We start from the raw sequence: 21,916 nt of genomic DNA on the forward strand, positions 1-21,916 counted from the left end.
GTCTCCCCTCGCACCCTGTAAACAGGGTTGTGCCCCGACCCTATCTGACCTTGGGGGAGGAGGCCTCATTTAGCCCTTTGGGCTTTGTGGCAGCCAAGATGGGAGGCTGAAGTCATGGCCCTTGTGTCCCCGGACATGGAGCTGCTTTGAGCCCTGATTGAGATTGCCTGAGGCACCCGTCAACTGGCATTTAGGGTTTTACAGGTTTTCTCTCTGGGCTTCATGCCCCAGCAGCCAGCTGTGTGCAGGGAGCACCACCCTGTAAACAAGATTGCTGATGTTTGTGGTCACCTTCATGGTGCTGCCCTAGCACTTCTGTCCAGAGTCCTGGCCCCTTGCACTCTGCTTCTGGCTGGCCCAGATGTCGGCAGCCAAGACCACAGATGTCTGCCCTCCCCTGCTTCCGCAGACAGAGGACAGTGGCCACAGGTCCAGGTAAGGATAAAGGAGGCAGCGAAGTTGGGGCCTGCAGACCCATCTTCCATCGTACTGACTTGCATCCCATTTCTGTCTTGTTCTTTTTGCCTCCAGAGGAAGAAGCAGAGAAGACAACAGACAAATGGGAGTTAACCAAAACCAGGGCAGAAAACTGTGCCAGCCCACCAGGAGACAAAGGTAAGAGAGTTTGGGTAAAGACTAGGGGTATGTGAGCCATGGAAGGCTTGTAGTGCCAGGAGGTCCTGGGTCTCCCGGCTTATAAGCAAGGCACAGGTCTCCTGTTCTACTTTCTCCAAGTCTTAGGCTACTTTGTGCGGTTGGGCAGAGGGGTTACCTAGGGATTACAGGGAGGCTCCAGGAACCCTTCATGGCAGGGCTGAAAAGGGATGTGCACAGTTGAACAATAAACGGTATAAAAAACTTTCACCTTGTGGCTGGTGCTCTCCTACATTGAGAAGACTTGGCCATTATCCTTGCATATTGAGAGCTGCCTGGAGGAATAAATCTTCATTCTGTCTACTGATCTGATTTGTGTTCTTACTTATTGAATGCAAATATTTCCTGTTCTGATTTACAAATGGTAAAATAACAGAGTAGGTGATGCCTAGTCACCAATTTACAACTGTTAATGCACTGTAGGAAATCACTCCTGATTTATTTGAGGAAACAAAAAATAAGGTACAGTGTAGTTGTGGTGCTTGGGTGCAACCTGTTGAAGGTCAGCTGTCCCTTGCCTCAAAAGAAAAAAATAGTCTTAATAAAAAGAAAATGCTCAGGAAACTTTGTGAGCTTCTTGGTGTTTTTTTTGGTCTAGTTGTTTCAGACCTTCTTGTCTGATTGCCTTGAATACAAGTCTTGCTATTTCTAATGGCATGGTGTGGGTGCTTTTTAATATAAAATAAAATGGACCTGAGGATGTATCTTAAGGAACAAGGTCCAAGCTGTCACTGATCTACCAACTAATCAGTTGGGTTTGGATTATGACGTCGTAGGATGATACAGCAGAGACACAGCTGCTAGGCAGGCACCGGCGGTGTCTAGGGCCCTTGTGGGTCCAGCCGCTGCTTTGAGCATGCTCCACATCTATGACATGCATTTGGGGCATGATCAGTCCTGGCTCTGAGGGATGGGGGTAGTGCAGCAGCAACTCCCACCATATCCGTTTTGGGATGTGTTTCCTTAAGGACAAGAAGGGACTGAGGCAGGGAGCTGTTCAGTGCTGTTACCTTGGAAAACTGCTTCTGCAACATTCCCAAGGACTGGATGCACGGGGTATTGAAGAGGTGAAAGTGTAACAGGGTGCTCTGTCCCCTTTTAGGAGCACTGGGGCTGAGGGCTATTGGAGTGGGGATGTTGGGCAAGGAAGTGGCCTAGAGATGCATGGGTCTCTGCCAGTGCAGAGTTCACAACTCCCCCAAGCTCAGCACCTTCCAACACCAAAGCTGTGGGTGGCTACTAGTCCAGCTGGGCTCAGAGAGCCTCCTGCTCTTGCCGAGGGTGAGGGGTGCAGGTCCAGCCACAGTGCTACAAGCCAGGAGCCCCAATCTCTGCTGCAAGCATTCACAGCCCAGTGCAACCCATCAGTGCTGAGTGGTCTACCAGTGCCACAGGCAGGAGCTGTGGGGTGTGCCAATTTGGGGGCTCAGGCCAAGCTGTGACCCAGCAGCGGCCAGGTGAGACATTGACACTGGAGAGGCTCCAGGTCAGGACCAGTGTCACTGAAGTCTTAAGAGGCAGGGCTCGTACGAGCCCCCCAGAACCAGGCTCAGCTGCACCCTGACACTGGGGTGAGCTTTGCCCCTGAGTCCAATCCTGTGCACTGAGCGGAAGAAGGGCTTGTAGCAATTGTTGGTTTTGGATGAGCTGCAGTTTGGATCTAGGGGATGCACAGCAGGAGGAAGGAGAGTGTGCTGGGGTACTCAACAGTTGGTAGCTAACTCTGGGTTTGCATCATGCCAAGCAGGACACTTGGGGTCAGAGCCAGAAAGGGATAGTGGCTCTTTCAGAGGTTTGTACCCATGCTAGTTGGATAGAGCTGGCTTCAGTTAGGAGCATGGGCTTCAAGGGGTTCTGCATTAGTGTTGACTCACACTTCCCTGCCTCTCCTTTGCTGCATTCATCAATGAAGTTACCCTCTCCCTGCAACCCCACAACAGCTCCTCTGCTGGACCCACCAACAGCACAGGAGGCAGAAAACAAGTTAAAAAATTGGGGGAATCATAAAATAAACCCTCACAAACTGGCCAAGGTTTCCAGCTCTATTGTATTTAGTGGTGGAGGATGCCACTTTCCTAGAGCAATTTCCACGTGATAGCAGATAAGAATATTTTCTGGGCCTGATTCGGAGCAGACCTGCTTTAACCAGGTGAGAGTCATTCTGGGCAATGATCCTCATTGGGTATCGTGGTATGAGAGATGGGATGGGAGATATTGGGGAAAAGGGAGAGCATTTTCCAGAGGGTGCAAGTGGCCATGCCTGTATACAGTGACCTGCAAGAAAGGTTAATGTCAGGATCTTGGAGAACCTGGTCCTGGGTCAACATCCAGACAGAGATTGTCTCTGCTGCACTCCCATGCCCCTGCCTGCCAGGCATAAAGTGCAACCAACAGCCCCAGGGGCCTTGGTCTGGGCAGGGAATAGCATGACCACCCCAGGCAGTGCAGGACAAGACCCTCCCCTCTTTGTCTGGCCCCTACCATACTGGCATTAACAGGGGGGTTGGTTTGTAGCCGGGGCATTTAACATAGACAGGGGCAGTCACATGGCACCATCTCAGGGCCAGGATGTTCTTGGCTCAAGGCAAGTCAGCAGGGCTTAACAGAGCTGCAAGCAGCCACATCATGCTGTGAGTGTGTGTCTGCATGGGGTAACCCCAGCGTGGTGCCCTTGACTGTCCCCTCAGCTGTGCTGCTGCCCTGGCTCAGCCTAAACAGCAGGCATCCCAGGACGAGTGCCCTGCATCACCCCTTGTCTCCAGGTCCATCTCCCCCATGGTGCAGGGGCGACAGCAGCTGCTCGTTCTCTTCAAGAGCTGTGCAGTTGAGGCATTGACACAGCACTGGGCACAACACAGCTGACTGGGGGAGCTGGTCACACCATCTCCACCCTCTGGACAGGGAACTAAGGGGCACAGTGCTACCCAGTGACCTGCAAGCTAGGCTCTAAACAGCCTCTGTCCCCTGCTCCCTACCTCATTCCTGCTCATTTCTTACCAGCCTCATGCAGCCTGCTGCTTGCATGCCACCAGACTGATCAGGTCAGTATAATCTGAGATGGTTTTGGGAGCAGGTTCTGGATCCCCTTGGATGTGCTCAATGACACACCCAGCATCTCTTACAGCTGTCTCCACTGACTCCTGGTCCAGGCCCAGGCAGGAGAAGTTGCGCTGCCTAACCAAGTAGGAGGTCCCTTTCAGAACTGCATTTAATACCAGGTGTCCCCCCCGGCTTCACCAGAGAGCTGATGTTCTTCACGGCAGCACAAAAGGTGCATAGCTTCCAAACACAGAATGGAGAGCAGGCAGTCAGCCGTGGGCAGCGTCACGGGGACCAGAGGGTTGGGTTTCCTCACATCACATTTCAGAACCTGCTTCACTTTCTTCCTCAGTTTCTCTTCCTTCTCAGCCCACTTTTCCTTGGGAAGAAATGTCTAGTGAGTGATACTGTTGGGTTACCTGCCTGCCTGGGGGCTCATGTACAGAGAAACAGGAGGCCATTCAATGAAACCAGAAGGCAGAGCATTAAAATGGACAAAATGGGATGCTGTTCCCACACGGTGCACAATCTGGCTGTGGAATTTGCTCCTGTAAGAGGCCAGGAACCAGACAGGAGGCGGAGACAGTAACATGCTGCCAGGACCAAAGGGCTGGATTAAAAGCACCTTGAGTGGCTCTGCACCAACCTTGGATTACAGTATCGGCACAGCCTGAGTGATAACCACGAGGTCCCCTCTGCTAGGAAGAAGGTGCTAATTCAAATAATAGAAAATGAGGGCTGAAAGGGTCCTCAGTTCAACCCTCTGCTCAACGCAAGACTATACTCTATCATCCCAACCTAGGCTTTGTCTAGCTGGGTCTCTCCAAGGATGGAGATGCCACCACCTCTCTGGGTAACCTGTTCAGTGCTTTACCACCATCCTAATGAAAAAGTCCTTGCTAATATCTAACCTCAGTTTCCCTTGCTGCAACTTGAGACCATTGCTCCTTGTGCCTGGAGGGATGAACTCCTGCAGTCGCTGCGTACAGACCTGACAGTTGTCATACCATGAACTGTTTGCATTGCCTCATTCACCTAGTGCCAGTGGTGCACAGTACATGGTGCAATGCAATAGTAGGCAGATTGCAGGATCTAATAAAGGAAGCAGGTTTCTGCACACTAATGTCCATGCCTCTCTGAATCAGATGGTGTCCAAGGTGCCACCCTGCCCTGCTTTCTGCCCAAGACAGATATCCAAAACTACTTTGTTGCAATATGGTGACCCTCAGAGGTTAAGCCAGTGTGTGGGGCCCGGCCAGCCTGGCTATTGTGCCTCACTACAGAGCCTAGCATAGTGAAGCCATGGTGCTGTATTTCCTCCCAGAAGTGCTTTTTTTGGTTCCTATATTAAAAATTCCTCCTATATCCATCACACTTCTGCTCTGACTGGTGCCCTAGGAAGTGTGTCATTACGGTTTCAACTTGCAGGCCACCACAAACCCTCGTCCCCTCCAGGAGAGGGAGGGAAATGCCCCTTCTGCCTTAGTGGGTGCCAGCAGCCAGGCTCCTACTTCTGTTCTTCCAGCTCGCACACATATTTCACCGACAGGGTCAAGTCAAACACTCTTGGCTCCTTCATCAGCCACTTCTCCAGCTCCTGGTGGTTCTAATTCGTATAGTCTGAAATGATGATCTCGTTAAACTTCTTACAGGCAGAAAGGAGCTGGTAAATGGTGGGGGTACTGCCAATATCTATCAGGGTGTCACCCTTCACATCACCTGCATTGGAACAGGGAAGAGCATCATGACCCTAGCACAGGAAACACTCAACCCTGTCTTGGGGTTGTGCTGGCTGCGGGTGCTTCTTCCTAATTGCTGCCTCGTGCAATTGCACAGTGCGAACTGTGTAACTGTTTTTTAGTGTGCTTTGAGCTGCCAAGTGAACCACAAGGCCCAGTTAGCAGAGTGTTGGGGGTGCAGTTATATATATAGATATAGATATTTAGATATAGATATTTATTATATAGAGAAAAATAAATATTTTTGCAAAAAAAAAAAATTGCTGCCTCAGGCGGGTGATGCACTGGCTGGTATCTCCTCACAGTGCACCAGCAACCCAACCCAGTGTTCACACGGCCAGGACCTGGGCTCCTCTGGCTCAAGCCCACAGCAGAAATGCAGGGTACTGCAGCCCTTTCAAAGGCTTTGGAGAAGTCCATGAATCTTTCTCCTTCCTGCATGCTGAATGGGAATCATGAGTGAACTATTTTCCTGAGCCCAACCTCCTGGTCCCAAAAAACCTGTCTTGAGCACCTGTGCTACTTCCCTTGCACAAGTCCCGAGGTGCAGGCCCACAATCCCACCTCTCCCCAGTCTCTGGCCTCACGCTCCCCAGCTCCAGGTCTACCAGTGCCACGTGCGCCTCAAAACCACCTGCTAGTCCAGCCTCCACCTTGATTGAACAGAGACTGGCACCCACGTGTACCTGGGTGAGGAAACTCAGTAGCCAAAACTCTTGCAAACATATTCACATGGTGGGTGGCAGACTTTACCTACTGCCCCTGGCTCCAGAGAGGAGCCGACAGTGTGTGACACAGCGATGCAGAAAGCTGCTCCATCTTAGCCCTACAGCTGCTCACTACCTAGACAGTGGTTTTGTCCCTTGTCATTTGTATTGGTCAGACATTCCCTGGCATTGCAAAAGCAATATCCCTGCCCCAGGGTCCACCCTATTGTCAGAAAGCCTGAAATTCCCCTTTAGAGATCATGTTGCAGCACAGAGCAAAGGCAACGTGATAGACCTTTTAGTCCTATCCTTGGAAAGGGATCCCTGCAGGGCATAGCACTGTGGACTCACCTGCAGAGAACACCTCTTGCAGGTTTCTCAGGACTGATGTCATAAGACTGTTCTTAATGGAAAAGACTCTGCCAAAGTTGTACCATGTTTCCAAGTAGTCTCTAAAGTTGAAATGTACCTGGTAGACTTCCTCCTCTGTGAAGTTTGCAGATGTGTCTATCATGCTGGAATGTGTTCCTCTCCCCCTGGGCACCTGGGGTTAGAGCACTTGGGGGATAAGGCCCTTGAAAAAGCTTGTAATGTCAAATCACGCTGCTTGGCTCACGCGGGCACTGGGAGGTTTGTTCGGAGCCAGGGCTCTGCCTCCACTTTCTTCTGTGTCACAGTTGGTTCCCATCTGCCTCCCTGTCCTTTATTTAATTATTAATAAACTAACTTGTTCCTGGAAGCCGGCTACAGCTCTTCTCTTGAACCCACCAACAACTCATGAGGTAGGCAAAAAATTAGAAGGGGGCACAATCAAGATCCCCTCCAAACTGGCCACGGTTTCCAGCTCCATTGTACTAAGAAGTGAAAGATGCCTCTTTGCACAATTATTTTGCATATTGTACTGAATAGGGGCATGCATGATTCAGAGCAGAAAGTGAAGCTTCATGAAGGTGCACTTCATCCTGGGCAATGCTCCTCAGTAGGGCTGTGCAAGGCTTCGGACAGTGCTTCAGATCTGGAGAAGCTTTGGACACTTTGACATCCGAAGCAACATGTCCGGATCAAAGCACTGGCTTTGTTAGGCTTTCTGAAGCACTTTGGAAAAGCTTTGGAGCTGCCTCGGAGATCCGGCCATAGGGTATAATGGGGAATCAATGAAATATCTATAACCTTGTTCTTTTTTGTCTGATTTGGATGAAACTTGCACGGAGTGTAACCTCTGCTGAGATCATGAAGCCTGCCAAGTTTCAAGAAGATCAGTGCAGGGACTTGGGAGGAACTGCACCTCAAGCTGCTGAAAGGCAAAACTCGTGACATAGATGAGCCTGTGTGTTAAGGCGCAGCAGGATGAAAACTGCAGGGAAGGTAGCCCCTGCTGCAGCCACAAAGCCTGCCAGCTGTTGAGAAGATCAGTGCAGGGGTTCTGGGGCCCTGCACCTCTGGCTGCTGACAGGCAAAACTCGTGCCATGGGTGCTTGTGCTACTGACTGTGTCTGTCTTGGAGTGGGGGTGGGGGTGGAAACTACTACAGACCTGGCTGCTAAGCTACTATGTTACCAGTTACCAATCATGATTCACTCAGGAACCAGCTCAATACACAGTTGCTAGCTAATGTAATCAGTTAATTAGCATCAATTAACACCTACAAAACCACAGACTAAGGAGAGGAAATAATCAATACAGACAATCAACTGCCCCAAGACAGACCCAGCTGCACAAGCACCCATGTCATGAGTTTTGTCTGTCAGCAGCGAGAGGGCCGCTGCTCCCTTCCTGCTGCAGGGCTGGAGGCAAGGCTGACTGCTGCTGCCTTCTTCTCCCAGGGCCTGTGAGGCTCTTCAGGGGGAACCCTGCTCCCTCTGCTGGGTCAGCTCACCCCAGCTCTTCCCGGGCCTCCTGCGTCACTCCCCAGAGTCACTGTCAGCAGCCCCCCACACCAGTTCGGCTTCTACTTTTATCCCCTCCGGCAGTCCCTCCCTGGCTTGCAAACTGGACAACCAGGGCTCAGGGTGACTGGCCCACCACTCTGGCATCCCCCTTTCATGCAGATGAGGGGATTGAAAACCCGTTCTTTAGATTGGTTTCTCCTTTTCCACAAGGCAGGGCTCCCCTGCTCCACACTTGCGGTTGCTCAGAGTTCACTGGCACTGTTTCTAGCCCAGAGTAAGTATCTCAAGCCAATCTGGTGAGCCCACATTGGCAGCCTGTTACACACTATTTTGCTATAATGCTCATTTTACATTCATACCTGATTCCACTCAGCACTCAGCGAGTTTTCTTATAACACTCATGATCACCATTGTGATTTGTCAAAAACTTTCGGTTTTGCTTAATGCTATTTCCACTTAATGCTTGTTTTTTTCGGGAACCAATTAAGAGCACTAATTGGGGGCTGCCTGTATCTTCATTTTTGTTGGTTACTTTTACATCACAGATTACAAAGCAGAGACTAAATTTAGCATAAGCTAAACATGACAATTGGATTTAATGACATTGACTTGCTAAACAACCAGTCAATTTGATCACGGACCTAAATTGAAAGCAATTCTGTATGAAGCACAGATATCTATGGCATGTAAATATATTGTTTACCTCCTCCCCCCCAAAAAGGTTAGATCCTAGATGAGGAGAACTTTGGGAGAAGGGTTGCCTCTTTGAACAGTGCCTAATGTTGTATGATATTATGAATGTAAAAGGCTCAATACAACTTGGTCAGCCTCCAGGCATCACTACAATATATATATTAAATAATAATAGTAAATATAATTAATAATAATTTCTACTTCTCCCTCAAAGGGAGAAGCAAGCAGAAATTTATCATAATGATAATTATCCTTATCATTATCAAAACATAATTGGTCCTAATTTCTAAGGCACCTTTTGATGGTCATGCTTGCTCTTCTGCTGGTACAAATTCTGCATCTATCCCTAACCTAAGTCAATAGGAAATCACAACTCATATTTCCAACTTTTATTCCTTATCCACAACTAGAATCTGTTCTTTATGCCTCTTCCTACCTTAGGTCCTAAAGTGGCTGCCAAGAAATGAATGCTGTAAATCCAAGGTTGAAAAAGGTAAAAAGTGGGGTTATGTCAAGCCATATGGCTCTGGATGCCTCTTTCTCTTAAAGGCAATAGATTTCTTAGAGCTGTAGCCAAAATTAATTATGTGGAATGTGATGTATTCTTCTTCTTTTAAAGGAATCAAAAGAATGCTTCATTTGTGTGGTTTGCCTGAAAGAAGCTGTTAACATTGATAGGATATTAAATCTGAAGGTCCAAAAATGTAGAGGTGGCAGTAGCAACACCTTTCAGTGCCAGACCAAATTGTTACTGTCTGTTCACAGCCAACATTTTGAGGTTTAAAATATATCCAATAATAATTCCACATAAAGAGAGTTTATGGCCAGGCTGAAATTTGAGTAGCCATATAAACTCCTGGTAAAAATAAAGCTACATTCTAACAAGTTTGATGGACTCAAAACCATTTTTACCCAATTATTTTATCATTTCCATCAGGCACAGAGGGACGAAAGTATTTAATGTATTCTCACACTTGCTTGGTGTGTTTGTGACACTGGCTGCCTCTACATGAGACTCTGACTGCGCTTCCTATTATGCAGTAGCGTTGCGTGGCAGGAAGCATGATGCCATACTACTGTGCAACAGTAATGAGCTACTGCACAGTCAGTGTCACCTAACAGCCATTCAGTGATGCTGTTGCACAGTAACTCTGGTTACTCCGAAGTCATTTAGTACTTGTTTAGACAAGTAATAAATATCTACACAATAATGATTGCACAGTCAGCATCTCACAGTGTTGCAACCACTGTCATGTAATTTAAGACAGATTTCCTTCCTAGCCCCCTGGCCTCATCGGGGCTCTTGCTCCCCATCTGGTGGACTGTGAGGCTGCCAGCTTCCAAGTCCCTGGTCTACCCAGCTCTGTGCCTCATTGGATCTTTGGCTTTGTCTACTATTCAAGGAGACAAAGAGGCATCCAGGAAGCCAGCTTTCAAGCTCCTCAAGTACCTAGACAGGTTGGAGCTTGACAAAAAAAAGTGTCTTAATGTTATGAAATTTCCCTTCCCAATGAAAATTTTTCATTTCTGATTTTTCATTCTTATTCCCACCAAACAAGAAAACATGGAAAAAAGACAGAAAGGATAAGAAAAGGAAAAGGAAAAAGGAAAAAAAAATGCAAAAAAAAAGAGCAAAATTCTAGTTGTTGCACAATTTTAGTTTCACCACTTTTGGGGCTTCATTTTAAACATGAGACTCAAAGCAGAGTCTGGACTCCTTACAATTTTTAAAGTTGTCAGTGCTCTTTTTCTAAAGGTAGAGGTGTTTGTCAGGCAGTAAGTCTGCCTTGGATGCTCTGACAAATGAAATTCCCAATGCAGTTGCAATTGTGGGGGAAGGAAAGGGAAAGGACGGATACAAAAATCAGTGTAAGCTATTGGATACTTAAAACCCAGAAGCTGTAAATTAGATTATTCATCTGAAGCATCAATCATGCTTATGTTTTCCAGGCAATTACCATTCTAATCCCTTGCTTTCATATGTTCATTACTCTAGAAACATTTGCTTTGCTTTATGATTGTGAATATAAATTATTTCTTTTACAGCAACACCGAGAAGACCCAGCCCTCCTCATTGGATCCTGTACCTATGTGGGTTGGAATTGTCTATGATTCGATACAAAAATTAATGTTATACATCTTTTGTTCTATATGCAACAGATGCAATGCAAACAAACTTCTTGGGCACAGCAGGTTCGAAATAACTGTCTATATAACATGTTACTTGCATAAGTACAGGTTACATATGGCTGCCCTTGTGCAGTTCCAGTAGCTTATGATGCACAGAAGACAGTGAGTGCCACCTAGTGAGCTCACAAACTATTTAAAGGAATATTACCCCATTCCTACACACTGCATTGCTGTTAAAGTAAATAATTTTAACTTAGGGTGGTAGCATATATTTTATATGTTTTTGAATTTAAACAAATCATAATAGTACTCTTTTAGGTAGGTAAGTAAGTGCTGAAGCAGAAACCTTGATATGAAAATTTCCCTGAGTGACTGCTAGTACTTAAACAAATTGGTTTTTGATTAACTGGGGTGTAACATGGTGTGACTTCCTAGGGCTCTGCATAGGAAATCAGGGCTCATTTCCTGAGCTACCCAACATTAGGTGGCAGAATAATACTTAAATATTCAGCTCTTTCCTCTGACTCATTAGTAGATGGGTACTATCAGGTCCAATTCAGGGTAGCAGTGTACTGGAGAGCCTCTGTGGAGAAGAAGGAAAGAAAGGTGGGGACAGGAAGATGAGATTCAAAAACATTGCAAAGCAGAGCCAAGTTCAAGAATAAAGCCTTCGTAAACCATCTGGACACTGGTGTCAAAAGTGGACTGGCCAAGTTTGCTGATGGCACCAAACTTTGGGGAAGAGTGTCCACACTTGAGGATAGGCTGGTGATCCAGGTTGACCTTGATAGGCTTGTAAGGTGGGTGGATTAAAACCTGATGGTATTCAATATGGAGAAATGCAAGGTGCTCCACCTCAGGAATAAAAGTCCGCATTACACTTATAGACTTGGCGGTGCTACACTCGCTATCACCATGACCGATAAAGGCAGGGAGCTGGACTTGGGTGGTCATGATTGACCACAAGATGAATAAGAGCCACCAATGCTGCAGTTGGCAAAGTGAACAAAACTCTGGCTTGCATCTACCAATGCATCTCGAGCAAGACACAGGATGTCTGGGCTTCACAATTTAGGAAGGATGTGGAGAAACTTGAAAGAGTCCAGAGGAGAGTCACGCACATGACCAGAGGACAAGAAAACAGACCTTAAAGAGAGGCTACGAGCCATGAAACCCTTCAGCCTGGAGAAGCGCAGGCTCAGGGGTGACATGGTGGCAGCCTATAAGTACATCAGGGGTGTACATCAGGCGTGTGCATCAGGGTCTGGGGGAATACTTGTTCACCACAGCATCCCAGGGGATGACAAAGTCCAAAGGTCATAAACTCCTGCAAGACCATTTTAGGATGGACATAAGAAAAACTTCTTTACTGTCTGAGCTCCCAAGGTCTGGGACAGACTCTCCCAGAGGTGGTGCAAGCACCTGCTCTGCACACTTCCAAGAAACATTTGGATGCTTATCTTGCTGGGATCCTTTGACCCTAGCTGACTTCCTGTCCTTTGGGCAGGGAGCTGGACCTTATGATCTTACGAGGTCCCTTCCAGCCCTAATGTCTATGAAATCTATGAAAGTCTATGAAGTTTCTATTTATTGTTGCTAATAAGAATACAGTACATGAAACCCGAAGTTTGGTCTTTATCTCCTCTGCAATGTTAAATATAGAACAGGGGTGTCAAAGGTACCACTCCTGGACCACATCTGGACCAACCCCACATGTTGCATACAGTGCATGGAGCCAATCTAGCATGCACTGCATGCGGTGCCCTTGGCAGACAATCCTTGCATGCTGGCTCTGGGGCTGGATCAGATCTTCAGACCATCCCTGCATGCCAAAGCTAGAGCACAGGGTGAGCCAGCACAGCCCCCACATGCAGTATATGCCCCGTGCTGGCCCTGTGTGCCATGAACTTGACCCAGTGTGTACACTGTTTGCATCATGGGAGGCTTAGTCTGGAGCATGCATTGCATGCAGCTCTCCACTGGACCAGTCCTGCAAGCTGACTCCAGGGCCAGTCTGGATCAGGCCCACAAAGCAGCCCCACACCTGAACTGTACGTAGGGCCAGTCCAGCAGGGTGCCACGTGCAGCCCACACCATCTGTTGGCTCTGTATAAGAGGCCCAGACCAATGCCAGCAAGTGATGCATGCAGCATGGAGGGCTGATCTAAGACACGCTGCATGAGCTGCCTGTCTGGGGCCAGAGTATGGGCCCAGGCCAGCCTACAGAGCCAAATGAGTTTGACACCGCTGATCTACACCATCTGCTCCCAGGAGGTTACTCCATTCAAATATATCTGGAATATGCAATGTATTTTAAGCAGTACATGTATGTATGATGGATGGGTAAGCAGGGCAGAAGCCCTGGTGCTGCCTAAGGGTAGGGGGGACGATGGAATAGAGCTAGGAGGCTAGAAACACCTCAGGAAGTGATTTAGGCCAGCACCTCTGCTCAAGGCAGGTTCACCCCAAACTAAGCCATCCCAGCCAAATGTTTATCTAAGCTGCTTTTAAAAACTCCTGGGGTGGAGATTCCACAACCCTTCGAGACAATCCATTCTAATGCTTAACCACCTTCATAATGAGAAAAATCTTCCTAATCTCCAGCATAAATATCCCTTGTTGTATTTGAAGAGCATTATTTCTTGTTCTGTCCCCTTCAGCCAAAGGGAATAGTTTATCACCACCCTTTCCAGAACTACCCTTCAGGTGTTTAAAGGCTGTTATCAGATCCACTCCCCCCTCCCCCCAGTCTTCTCTTCTCCAGACTAAATAAGCCAAGCTCTTCCAAGTTTTTCTTTGTAAAACATGTTTCCCAGACCTCTAGTTATTTTGTTGCTCTTCACTAGGCTCTTTCTAATTTGTTCATGTCTCTCTTGAAGTGTGGTGCCCAAAACTGAATATTGTACTCCAGGTTTGTCCTGCCCAGTGCTGAATAAAGTAAAATAATCACTTCCCTTGACTCACAAGCAAAGTTATCCATTCTGAGAGTTTGTGCAATCTGCCTATGTCTTGTCTTTACACCAGTAAATAAGGTATAAACATATTGTTTGCCCAGGGACTGAGATACAGAGAGGCAAAATGTATTTTCTAAGGTCAGACAGACATTCATGGTTAGAACCAAGAATAGAACTGAAAGGAAGGAGGGGGTAATTTTCATAGTCAACATGGTGCCTCTGCATCTACACTGGCTTAGACTATTCCAGAAGCTGGAGAAGTCACAAGTGTAGCTTCAACAGTGGTCCTGGTAGCTTTGTAGGGCTTCCTCTGTGCCTCAATCTTTACCTAATCTTGACAGTGTTGCATGCTGAATGATTGTCCTGGAAGTGTACCTACTTCAGCAGCAAGATATCTGTGATCTGGTTCCACTGGTATTTTAAGGGTTGGGGTGTCCTGAGCTTAGATAGTGGGGTGATGGATTACACCCATCTTTGACGAAGGGAAGATGTGGCGTATCTTGCACTGTACAGGGCAGATTCTGTAAGGTAACTTGTCATAAGAGGTCAGAAAGAAAAAATGTGGATAGTACTGACTTTAGAGTATCTGTTGTTACATACATGCCTTGATTCAACTGACTGTCTACGAACTCTGTGTATGAACAGCTTACCCACACCAGAAGGCAGAGTACTGCTAACTAGGGCTGTGAAAAATTCCAACACATGTTTCATTTTGAAGCTGTTTCTACGTGTTTCAAGCTCAAAACAGCAAAAAGAAAACAAAATGAAAAGCTTCAAAACAGCTTCAAAATGAAATGAGGGTACTTGGAACATTTCAAAACCTCTGAAATGTTTCGAAGCTGGGCTTGCTTACAGCTAAACAGAAACTAAGCAGTGGGAGGAAGGACTGCTCTGATATTGACATCTAGCTCTCATCTCAATTCCCCTAGGTCTTTCAGGGAGGTGGGGGCATACCCCTGGATGATGCAGGATGACAGTAAGCTGCAGCTGCCAGCTGGGGATGGCATCAGCTCTGGGCTATTTCCCCAGCCAGCAGCATCAGCCTGCTGAAATCCCATGTGCAGATTAAGGGGCTGCACCCCCCAGAAAGAGCTGGGGGAAAGATCAGAGATCTAGGGAATCAAACCAGGAGCTCTGCCTGACAGGTGGATCTGCCCCAGCTCCCAGGCAGTGCACAGCACCCAGCCGAGCTGCGATGCACCCATGCGATGGTGCAGCTGCCACACGGGTACCTGGCAGGAGGCAATCCCCACTGCCCCATGCTGCACAGCAGGGCTCTGCCACAAGTCTTCAGGGGCTCCAATCACTGCTGCCAGAACTGGTAACTGCAGGGCTTTTTTTTTTTTTTTTTTTAAAGCTTCACACTGGCTGTGGAGCATGTGAAAGACAACATGCTGCCGCTGCCAGCTGGGGCCAGAGCCAGCACCCGAGTCTGCCCAGCACAACTGCATGCCAGAAAGATCCCAGTGTTGGCACTAGCCCTAGCAACAGCAGCAGCCTGCTGTCATCCCACAGGCAGATCCAGGGGACTGTGCCCCCCCAGGAGGGCTGCAGAGCTGTGTTAGACTCTTCCAGAGAGGAGTGGGCCCCCAGATCTGCGTGTGGGATGACAGCAGGCTGCTACTTCCGGCAAGTGATATGAGTTTTGCTTTGAACAGTTTGAGATGCAATTTCACAAAAACTCCTGTGCTTATCTCCTTGAAACTAGGCAGGCTTCATGTCCTCAGAAGGGACTTACCATCCCTGCAATTTTCAAATGAATCAGGCAAAAAATGATAAAGTTATAGACATTTTCATGATTCCCCATTATAGCCTATGAGCAAAACATTGAAATGCTTCAAACCAGTGTCAAAATAGTAAAACAGTTTCGATGAAACAAAATGGAACCATGCTTTGAAATAGTGAAATGAAACACTGACCCTTTGAAATGGCGAAATGGAAATCTAAACAAAACAGTGCTGTTTTGTACAGCCCTACTGCTAACATAATAACACAGAGGGAGTTTATTAGTATCTGTGCATTGACTCTCCAGGCTGAACAAGTGTCAGAGTCTTGGGTCTATCTTACAGCCAGCTTGGAACGGCATCTGTCCCAGCTAGTACCAATGAAACAATGACCAGATTGGTTGAGTTTCACAGCCGTGCATGAATTGGTTACCTTGGGGGATTGGCTGCTGCTCCTAGACACTGGGGGCTACACTTGGCAGCAGGACTCAAACCAGGCAACATGATGCTATTCTTGGCTGGATTCCTGCTTTCTGCCTCATGGTTTTACTGGTTCTGCCTTTGAATTTTGGATCTTGGCTTGCCTCTGGCCCTAGCCCTGGTCCTCTCCCTTCACTTTCATTTGGCCCTGGCTATTCCTAGACCATTTATATAGCCTTTGGCTACACTCTTTACCTTAGACTTCAACCCTTACCAAGTCAGACAACACCTCAGCCCCTTAAATACCAGATTTAGCTGATTAAGTTGTTTCTTGTGCTTTTTTCCATATTCTTTTCAGCTCTTCTAAATATTTTGATTGAAAATAGATATGTTCCTAAGTCATTTCTTGATACAGGTTTCTGAATCACTGTGTATTCTATATCCATCCAGAAAGATATTGATCTGCATGCTGGCCTCAGCATTTTAGGTACTAGAGATCCTGGTTCTGCACTACCAGGCTGATGTGCAAATAATCTGCTTGGTAGATGCTGAAGTGGTCATCACAAAGGATTTGAAAAGCATCAGTGATACAACTGAACCATGAGGTTGAGTGTTGTTTAGGAACCTCCAGGAGCTAGTTTGGTTTGGGGAACCGCCAGCTTAGAAATCAAATTATAGAATCATTGGAATGAAAGAGACTTCAATAATCACCTAGACCACTCCCCTGGTGCATCTGTTGCACAGATGCAACAACTGTTTCACAGGAATAGTAATTCACTGTGGTAGGATCAATGGCTCCTTGTACAGTAGGTCTGTATGCCAAACCATGTCATATACAGGAATTTGATTTAGGAGTAGAACAACGTTCCGGGACTGATTTAGGCATAGCTAGGTATTTTCGTGCCCTGGGCAGTGATGCCAGAGAACAGCTCCTGCTGTTGCAGTATGAGCTCCCTGGGGTCTGCCAGTGTGATCCCCCCTCTAAATTGGCCCCAGGTCTGCTGCCCTACTCACCACAGTTACACTACTGCTCTTGTATATAAGCATATAAGTTTCTTCAAGAGAAATGGTGCACAGAATATATGGAATGTGGTAGTCAACTGATTGTGTAAATCTGTGTCAGTTTGGTTTGGAGTAGTTCCATAGAGTAGCATAACTAGGGCAGGGCAGCTGGCTGCTAACTTTGTGGGGGCAGACTGCCACTGAAGCCACACAATTGTGCCAGTGATGTGGTGGCAACTGAAACTCACCATTGCTCCTACAAGAGGCAGCTGCCCCAGGTGCCTGGCCATGTAGTATGCCTCTGGTGCTCACAATAGGTCTGGCTACTCCAGCTCTGATAAAACCTGATTATCTAGACTATGTGAGAAATCCTTCAATATGCTGCTTATAGCTTGAAGCAGATGATTGTTGATGCTAGTAGTCCAGGTGGGATCAAGGAAGTATTCTGTGTTTCCATCTCATTGAATAAAAGTACCCTACTGCTGTGGGTCATGGTTGATGTGAGGGTCACAAAGCAAAGCCTAGTCCAAAGGATCAATTCTATTTGATTTTCTGTTCTCTGAGGTGGCATGGTGGCAATTTAACAACTCCATCATAGATGATGGGATGCAAGGGCTTAGGAAAAATGTAGGGTAGGTGAGGGTTACCTAGGAGACTTGTACATATTTGTCATTCTGAAATGACCTATTCTCACAATGTCATAGAAATTTAAATGAGCCAGAGGAAGTGTTTTTTCCATCAATAAAGCTAATGTAGCACAGGCAGCATGACCAAGATTTCCTATGCAGAGTATAACTCACAAGGCCACCCGCTTTTGATGTTAAGGTGGTTAGCAGAAAGGGAGTGGGAGTATATTTCCTGATGGAATATTATATCCATGTTATATTTGGAAGCTAAGGGCTATAGAACAAAATGTTTAGTGATTCTTGGTACGTAGCTGAAGAATTTTTTAGGTATGGGCAAACATCCAAGGCTTTTGATCATAGTAGAGATCACCAAAATACCTTGGGAGTCTGTATGGGCCAAGGTTTGAAAGATTTGGCCTACTAGTTGCCGCTTTGGTTTCTTCTGTCAAAACAGGATAGATATGGGATAAATGATAGGAACACAGCTGCACTGTATCCCACTAAATCATATATACCACTGAAGGATAAAGTAGGTTTATCCAACAGATATTGAAATGAATTACCTACAGTTGTGGTCACTTTATTGAAACAAGAGAGGGAAGGAAAAGGCATTGCTGAAATCTTGGCCCTGTTGAAGGCTCCCAGTGACTTCAAGACAGCCAAGATAGAAATTTAACAGCAAAGAGTGATTTTTCATTGCTGTGCTATTTTCTTTCAGAACATAAATCTAATAAAGATGTTTTTATCACAAAAAAATAAGCTAGCAGAGGTGAAACCTGCAGGAACAAGTGGACATGTAAATGCTTTTCTTTTTTTATTAAAAGATTTAATAAAGAGATATATGCAAGTCTGGCAGCTCTTCAAGAAAAACCTGGAGTTGAATAATGCCTATAGTCCCCAACTACTGCTGAATTCAATTGTATCCATTGTAGGGAACAATCCTAATATTACTCTAAGGCAGGGTATCAGATTTACATGGGGCCACAAGCTAGAGTCAAACTGGGGGGCTCCCCATGGACCAAAGCCAGCCCAAGACACAGGAGGTAACCAGCATAGCCAACCTGGCAGTGGTGGTGGCAGCATGTACAATAGTGGTGAGGGGTCTGACAGACACATCAGTGGTGGTCCCAAAGTGCCTGGCCAAGGATACACAGTCAGCCGGAGACAGCTGGGAATAGAGCCTCGTCTTGGGACAATCAGTCTCTATGGTCTGTCTGCTCAAAGTGATCCGTGTAGATCACCACAAGATTCTAATGCTTCTAATTAAAACAAAATCTAATTTGTGCTGTAATCACGTGACAGATGTGAAAAATATCACATTACTAGAAGAGGAATCACATCAGTTTGACCCAACTCGTGTATAGCTCATGCGCTTCAGCGGGGCTTTTTAGTATTCAGTCAGCTATTAGATAAAAGTACCAAAAGCCCCACTGAAGCATGTGAGTTAAATAGATGCTAAGTGAGCTGGGTCAAACTGACATGATTCCTCTTCTGAGCATACACTGCACTCAGTTCAAGGGTACACTGAGCTGAAAGTAAAGTACAGCTTGGGGTTTTTTTCCACATCTGTAAGCAGCCATAACTATTTGCCTAGATAGATTTCATTTATCATGTTGACTTGACATGCACCAGATCAACACTCGGGATCCCAATACTGCACTGTTAGACAGGAGGGCATGATACAAAATTATACACACACACACAAACTACACAAACACCACTGTGAGTTCACATACACATGTACACATACACAAACAAGCACTTTTGTGGTTGTGTGTTAACACTGGGGGCGTTTGGGGTAACTTGGTGCTTGGGGTTACTTGGGGTCAATGTACCCCAGGGTTTCTCAAGGTCACCTGGTGGCCAGGGTGGAAGTGAGAGAAAAAGCCCTGTGGCAAGGAGGAAACAGCTGGGAAAGAGAGAGGCAGAAAGCTAGGAGACTGGGGCTGAAAGGAGGGGCAAAAAGCTGGGAGATCAGGGCTGGAAATGAGGCAGAAAGAGCCAAGGGAGAAAGCCAGAAAATCAAGGAAGAGGCTCAGGAGGTCAGTAAGACAAAATCCCAACTTGGGGTTTCAAAATAACAGGTTTATTAAACAGACAACACACTACACAGCCCCACAAAGTTATTCATTCCTACACACACACAAGCACTCACATACACACCCACACAATGGTAGCAGGAGAGAAAAAGGCTTGGTGGAGTGATTGAAGTCAAGGTGTGTAGGGACAGAGTCCAGGTCCTTTGCTTGAGGAAGAAAGGTGGGGAATAGCTACCTATCCTGGGCTTTGAGTTGATCCTCAATGGCCAGTTGGGGTCTTCTCCAGCAAGGTGTTGTCCAGGGGGGATCACCAGCAGGGCCTCTGGGTAGATAGGTGGCATAGTGCTGGTCCAGATGGAGAGGGCGTCCCAAGGAGGTCACACTCTACCACCCCTTTTATAGAGGTGGGCTACCTGGGTCTCCTATGGGAAGGACATACTTAGGCAAGGGCCAGTCCTGCTCAGATGCATATGTGGAGATCCAGGTGTCCTCATTGTCTTGTGGAATACAATGGTGGGGTTACTGGTTTCTGTAGGTTCTTTATCTTTCAAATGCTTGGTTTTGTCTCTGTTCCTGGGTGAAGTCTATGGTTCTTGGGTGAGTCAATGCAAGGCAAGGATCAGGTCATTGACTTGATAGTCTGGTCATTACTAGTCATTCAACAGAGGCCTGCTAGCATTATGCCTCAAGCACCCTCATTCATTCCCATTCATTCAGGAACTAATTTACATAGGAGGGGTAGGTATGAGTCACAGCTGCAACATATTGTATAGGGCCCAGGACACGAGATGGAGGCTTGACATTACAAAATGGAAACTTGACATTACTTTGGCTAACTTTATGGACACGGGCCTAAACCATACAATATTAATATGAAACAATAAAAATAAAATTTAAAAAAATTATAGGAATACAATATAAAACAGTAAAAATCAATACAAACATAACAGGACACTATTTATAATATATAAAGGGGCTTATTACAGTAATAGCATACAAGAACTTAGCTTACCTAGTACTACTTGTAATCACTTATAAGGGATAGAGAGGGCAGAAAGAAAGTCAGAAATAGTTGGGGAAGCTGAGGAAATGTATTTTAAAGAAGTAAAAGAAAAGAAAAAGAAAAACTGGTGATTTTGCTACAATCATGTAATAAGAAAACACTATGTAAGCATTACACTCTATTTATTCAACTGCTTGCAGATTACTAGAATGTAACTTTCTAAGAGGAGCAATAAAACTTAATATATTCCTTCTCTGGCCCTGTTAAACCAGAACTTCTGCTTCTCATCTCCATCTACTCAACCTTCAAAGTCATTTTCCTCCCCTAAACATTTCTAATAGAACCTGTAAATGTGGAGTAGCCTTTTTTTTCCCTATTTTAAAGCAAGAATTCAGTGGTATGCTCCTATTACTGAAAAAAGAAGAGCAAACTATTTTAATAGTGACAAGCAGAGGAAGACTACTAGCAGGAGAGAGACAGATTAAGTTTTAGGATTAAATTCAGAAGTGATTTATATACTGGTACATTGGTGTAAGTTACATAGTTAATAGGTTTAAGGAGATGTAACTTTCATACCAAAAGAGTGAGATAGGGTTGTATAAAGGGGAAGATAATTGACTGAGAAGCAGATGGGAAGAGGATGGAAGGTTAATTAAGAAAGGGGGACAACATGTAGGGAGTAAAAGGAAGGCACAGGGCAGCATAGGACCCCTACTGAACAAGAAGGAGCTATTAGTGACAGACAGGGGAGACAAGGCTGAGCTATTCAGTAAGATTTTTGCCTTGGTGTTCCTGAACAGGGGTCAAGATAAGTCTCCTAATAGGTTCTGAGATGGGCAGAGGGGCACAAGCCTACCAATTGTTGACGCTGACTTGGTATTTCACTTGGATAAACTGGATGTGTTCAAGTCAGCAGGCCCGGATGAGCTCCATCCAAGGGTACTGAAGGAATTGGCTGGTGTCATACCAGAACCACTAGCACGGCTGTTTGAGCACTCATGGCACTCAGATCAGGTCCCGGAGGACTGAAAAAGGGCCAATGTGGTCCCTATTTTCAAGAAGGGGTGGCAGGAGTGTTGCTGGCACAAGGTGCCCGACAGAGGCAACAATTGGGTTCGTTGCCCGGTGTGCGTCGCGCCAAATAAACACTCTGGGGGGAGAAGTAGACAGAGTTTATTTGAGCTCAAGTAAAAGGCGCAGGGAGACTGTATGGTCTCAAATCCTGAGCGCCTAGCCCTGCAACAGTGTATTTTTATACCCTGGTCAATTTTCTGCAGTGGTTTCCCACTAGTTGGCC

At 46.3% G+C, this 21,916-nt stretch overlaps 1 protein-coding gene and 1 long non-coding RNA gene across 3 annotated transcripts in view; one reads left to right on the forward strand and one right to left on the reverse strand.

The window, feature by feature from the left end:
* On the forward strand, nucleotides 1–7,163 carry LOC109316433. The gene is made up of 3 exons (XR_002102840.1): nucleotides 1–435; nucleotides 532–623; nucleotides 7,153–7,163. It is a non-coding gene; the product is annotated as an uncharacterized LOC109316433 (long non-coding RNA).
* LOC109316432 (nicotinamide N-methyltransferase-like) overlaps nucleotides 5,285–21,916 on the reverse strand; it is a 17,347-nt gene continuing 715 nt past the window's right edge. The window contains exons 1-2 of one of the 2 annotated variants that reach the window (XM_019544508.1): nucleotides 6,491–6,746; nucleotides 5,285–5,412 (exon numbers count right to left, since the gene is read on the reverse strand). In XM_019544508.1, the coding sequence (XP_019400053.1) occupies nucleotides 5,300–5,412; nucleotides 6,491–6,653 (276 nt within the window). In that variant the 5' untranslated portion in view covers nucleotides 6,654–6,746 and the 3' untranslated portion in view covers nucleotides 5,285–5,299. Of the gene's footprint in view, nucleotides 5,413–6,490; nucleotides 6,747–21,916 lie in introns of those variants that run through there. The other variant, XR_002102839.1, reaches the window with a different exon arrangement.

The sequence above is a fragment of the Crocodylus porosus genome, unplaced genomic scaffold (assembly GCF_001723895.1).
Source record: "Crocodylus porosus isolate Cpor-Errol unplaced genomic scaffold, CroPor_comp1, whole genome shotgun sequence".
NCBI lineage: Eukaryota > Metazoa > Chordata > Crocodylia > Crocodylidae > Crocodylus > Crocodylus porosus.